This window comes from Pagrus major, chromosome 16 (genome assembly GCF_040436345.1).
Source record: "Pagrus major chromosome 16, Pma_NU_1.0".
NCBI classification, from domain to species: domain Eukaryota; kingdom Metazoa; phylum Chordata; class Actinopteri; order Spariformes; family Sparidae; genus Pagrus; species Pagrus major.
In genome coordinates this window covers 5,316,130-5,321,402 of record NC_133230.1, presented here as the reverse complement: position 1 = coordinate 5,321,402, position 5,273 = coordinate 5,316,130, and the positions used below count along the sequence as shown (strand labels likewise).

General features: G+C 42.3%; 1 protein-coding gene across 1 annotated transcript in view; it reads left to right on the top strand.

Annotated features, from left to right (window-relative positions):
• The window catches only part of LOC141010098 (M1-specific T cell receptor beta chain-like), a 30,658-nt gene that overhangs the window by 992 nt on the left and 24,393 nt on the right, over positions 1-5,273 (top strand). Inside the window, exon 2 of the mRNA XM_073482912.1 lies at positions 2,347-2,648. Within this exon, the coding sequence (XP_073339013.1) occupies positions 2,347-2,648 (302 nt within the window). The remainder of the gene's footprint in view (positions 1-2,346; positions 2,649-5,273) is intronic.

Here is a 5,273-nt window from a genome sequence, read left to right as displayed (position 1 = left end):
ACTGCTGACATCTCAGCTGGTTTACTCGATTTCTTTAATTGTTTTTATGTTGTATTTTGTCTGATTGCTTTGCTGATCTTTTCAACAGGTTCCTCTCTCAGCGACCAAGTCCACCAGACTCCACCTGACCTGTTCAGCAAACAAGGAGAAAGAGCCAAAATCAGCTGTTCGCACAGTATTGACAACTATAACCGAATGCTCTGGTACAAGCAGACAAACAGAGAACTACAGTTGTTGGGATACATGTTCGCACGTCTTCCAACCCCAGAGAAAGGACTGGATATAAAGTTGGAAGGAAGTGCAGACAAAGGCCAGAACTGCACATTAACAACTGAGAGACTGGAGCTGAACAGCAGTGCAGTTTACTTCTGTGCTGCTAGTTACCACAGTGCTACACTTCACTGATCCTCAGTACATAAACCTCCCCGTCACATTGTTATCTCTTTACAGCTCACAGCCTCTTGCACCTGTACCTAGAATATCTTTAATCCGGCCTTTATACTGAACCACAGCTCTGCAGTGGTAGTTGCAATGATAAGAAACAACAAATTAATCTTAAAATCCTTCACTGTCCCTACAGTTCACGTGTAGTGTTAACTTCTGACTCCAAATGGACACAAGATAAACACGGCAGCCATCATGCATGCACAAACACGTTCTTAGAAGCAAGTATACCTCCAACTTTAGGGTAACTTTGCATATTTTGTTTGGGTGTAGGGTGCTAGCTCGGAGGTTGTCGTCGTTTCCTGTAGCAACAGAGATTTTGAAAATGCTAACACGCAGATAGCAGAAAGGGAGGAGAATGCTGCCTGAGATAGGCACTGAATGGCTGAGTTATACCATCAGTCTACATCCACTGAGTCAGACTATGATGTTAAGAGGAGGAGGAAACACTATGGCACCACCTACCTAATTATAGTAGGCTATAGGAGGGTTAACTCAAAGAGGAGGTTGGAAAAGATTTATACAACTGCTGATACACTGAAGAAACAGCAGCAACAAGATTATGATCTTATATTCAATAAAACCAAACACTCACCAGAACACAACATGATCATCTTATTCCTCTGCATCGCTTTTAAAACAATTCTGGTCTCAGGTAACGTACAGCCTGGTTCCTACACTGCTGACATCTCAGCTGGTTTACTAGATTTCTTTAAATGGTTTTATGTTGTATTTTGTCTGATTGCTTTGCTGATCTTTTCAACAGGTTCCTCTCTCAGCGACCAAGTCCACCAGACTCCACCTGACCTGTTCAGCAAACAAGGAGAAAGAGCCAAAATCAGCTGTTTGCACAGTATTGACAACTATAACCGAATGTTCTGGTACAAGCAGACAAACAGAGAACTACAGTTGTTGGGAAACATGTTCGCACGTCTTCCAACCCCAGAGAAAGGACTGGATATAAAGTTGGAAGGAAGTGCAGACAAAGGCCAGAACTGCACATTAACAACTGAGAGACTGGAGCTGAACGGCAGTGCAGTTTACTTCTGTGCTGCTAGTTACCACAGTGCTACACTTCACTGCTCCTCAGTACAAAAACCTCCCCGTCACATTGTTATCTCTTTACAGCTCACAGCCTCTTGCACCTGTACCTAGAATATCTTTAATCCAGCCTTTATACTGAACCAGAGCTCTGTAGTGGTAGTTGCAACGATGGATACAATGTTAAAGCAATGACAAATTCATCTTAAAATCCTTCACTGTCCCTACAGTTCACGTGTAGTGTTAACTTCTGACTCCAAATGGACACAAGATAAACGAGGCAGCCATCATGCATGCACAAACATGTTCTTAAAAGCAAGTATACCTCCAACTTTAGGGTAACTTGACTTTTTTTTGTTTGGGTGTAGGGTGCTAGCTCGGAGGTTGTTGTCGTTTCCTGTAGCAACAGAGATTTTGAAAATGCTAACACGCAGATGGCAGAAAGGGAGGAGAATGCTGCCTGAGATAGGCACTGAATGGCTGAGTTATACCATCAGTCTACATCCACTGAGTCAGACTATGATGTTAAGAGGAGGAGGAAACACTATGGCACCACCTACCTAATTATAGTAGGCTATAGGAGGGTTAACTCAAAGAGGAGGTTGGAAAAGATTTATACAACTGCTGATACACTGAAGAAACAGCAGCAACAAGATTATGATCTTATATTCAATAAAACCAAACACTCACCAGAACACAACATGATCATCTTATTCCTCAGCATCACCTTTAACACAATTCTAGTCTCAGGTAACGTACAGCCTGGTTCCTACACTGCTGACATCTCAGCTGGTTTACTCGATTTCTTTAAATGTTTTTATGTTGTATTTTGTCTGATTGCTTTGCTGATCTTTTCAACAGGTTCCTCTCTCAGCGACCAAGTCCACCAGACTCCACCTGACCTGTTCAGCAAACAAGGAGAAAGAGCCAAAATCAGCTGTTCGCACAGTATTGACAACTATAACCGAATGCTCTGGTACAAGCAGACAAACAGAGAACTACAGTTCTTGGGAAACATGTTAGCACGTCTTCCAACCCCAGAGAAAGGACTGGATATAAAGTTGGAAGGAAGTGCAGACAAAGGCCAGAACTGCACATTAACAACTGAGAGACTGGAGCTGAACAGCAGTGCAGTTTACTTCTGTGCTGCTAGTTACCACAGTGTTACACTTCACTGCTCGTCTGTACAAAAACCTCCCCGTCACATTGTTATCTCTTTACAGCTCACAGCCTCTTGCACCTGTACCTAGAATATCTTTAATCCAGCCTTTATACTGAACCAGAGCTCTGCAGTGGTAGTTGCAATGATAAGAAACAACAAATTAATCTTAAAATCCTTCACTGTCCCTACAGTTCACGTGTAGTGTTAACTTCTGACTCCAAATGGACAAGATAGACGAGGCAGCCATCATGCATGCACAAACACGTTCTTAAAAGCAAGTATACCTCCAATTTTAGGGTAACTTGACTTTTTTTTGTTCAGGTGTAGGGTGCTAGCTCGGAGGTTGTTGTCGTTTCCTGTAGCAACAGAGATTTTGAAAATGCTAACATGCAGATAGCAGAAAGGGAGGAGAATGCTGCCTGAGATCGGCGCTGAATGGCTGAGTTATACCATCAGTCTACATCCACTGAGTCAGACTATGATGTTAAGAGGAGGAGGAAACACTATGGCACCACCTACCTAATTATAGTAGGCTATAGGAGGGTTAACTCAAAGAGGAGGTTGGAAAAGATTTATACAACTGCTGATACACTGAAGAAACAGCAGCAACAAGATTATGATCTTATATTCAATAAAAACCAAACACTCACCAGAACACAACATGATCATCTTATTCCTCAGCATCACCTTTAACACAATTCTGGTTTCAGGTAACGTACAGCCTGGTTCCTACACTGCTGACATCTCAGCTGGTTTACTAGATTTCTTTAAATGTTTTTATGTTGTATTTTGTCTGATTGCTTTGCTGATCTTTTCAACAGGTTCCTCTCTCAGCGACCAAGTCCACCAGACTCCACCTGACCTGTTCAGCAAACAAGGAGAAAGAGCCAAAATCAGCTGTTCGCACAGGGTTAAGGCTAAACGAATCCTCTGGTACAAGCAGACAAATGGAGAACTACAGTTGTTGGGAAACATGTTCGCACGTCTTCCAACCCCAGAGAAAGGACTGGATATAAAGTTGGAAGGAAGTGCAGACGAAGGCCAGAACTGCACATTAACAACTGAGAGACTGGAGCTGAACGGCAGTGCAGTTTACTTCTGTGCTGCTAGTTACCACAGTGTTACACTTCACTGATCCTCAGTACAAAAACCTCCCCGTCACATTATCTCTTTACAGCTCACAGCCTCTTGCACCTGTACCTAGAATATCTTTAATCCGGCCTTTATACTGAGCCAGAGCTCTGGAGTGGTAGTTGCAACGATGGATATAATGTTAAAGCAATGACAAATTCATCTTAAAATCCTTCACTGTCCCTACAGTTCACGTGTAGTGTTAACTTCTGACTCCAAATGGACAAGATAAACGAGGCAGCCATCATGCATGCACAAACACGTTCTTAAAAGTAAGTATACCTCCAACTTTAGGGTAACTTTGCATATTTTGTTTGGGTGTAGGGTGCTAGCTCGGAGGTTGTTGTCGTTTCCTGTAGCAACAGAGATTTTGAAAATGCTAACACGCAGATAGCAGAAAGGGAGGAGAATGCTGCCTGAGATCGGCGCTGAAGGGCTGAGTTATACCATCAGTCTACATCCACTGAGTCAGACTATGATGTTAAGAGGAGGAGGAAACACTATGGCACCACCTACCTAATTATAGTAGGCTATAGGAGGGTTAACTCAAAGAGGAGGTTGGAAAAGATTTATACAACTGCTGATACACTGAAGAAACAGCAGCAACAAGATTATGATCTTATATTCAATAAAAACCAAACACTCACCAGAACACAACATGATCATCTTATTCCTCAGCATCACCTTTAACACAATTCTGGTTTCAGGTAACGTACAGCCTGGTTCCTACACTGCTGACATCTCAGCTGGTTTACTAGATTTCTTTAAATGTTTTTATGTTGTATTTTGTCTGATTGCTTTGCTGATCTTTTCAACAGGTTCCTCTCTCAGCGACCAAGTCCACCAGACTCCACCTGACCTGTTCAGCAAACAAGGAGAAAGAGCCAAAATCAGCTGCTCGCACAGTATTGACAACTATAACCAAATCCTCTGGTACAAGCAGACAAACAGAGAACTACTGTTCTTAGGATACATGTTAGGAGGTATTCCAACCCCAGAGAAAGGACCGGATATAAAGATGGAAGGAAGTGCAGACAAAGGCAAGAACTGCACATTATCGACTGAGAGACTGGAGCTGAACGGCAGTGCAGTTTACTTCTGTGCTGCTAGTTACCACAGTGCTACACTTCACTGCTCGTCTGTACAAAAACCTCCTCGACACACAGCGCACAGACTTGCACCTGTAATAGACCACTCTAACCAATGTTGGTGTTTAGCTTTACTAAGATCAGATATTATAATAGGATAACGGTTACAGCGGTGTGGGACTTTCATGGTACGATTACCATCTCAGAAAATATCACAGTTGCATGGTATTAGTGTGTATGGTATAACACAATTATTATTATTGTTGTTGTTATTAATGTTATCATCATCATCATCATCATCATCATCATCATCATCAGTGATAGTGTCATGGTCCTAGGGGTTTTGGTTCAGTTGATTTCCTGTTTTATGTGGAAAGTTTATCCTCACGTGTCTTGTTTTACCTTCC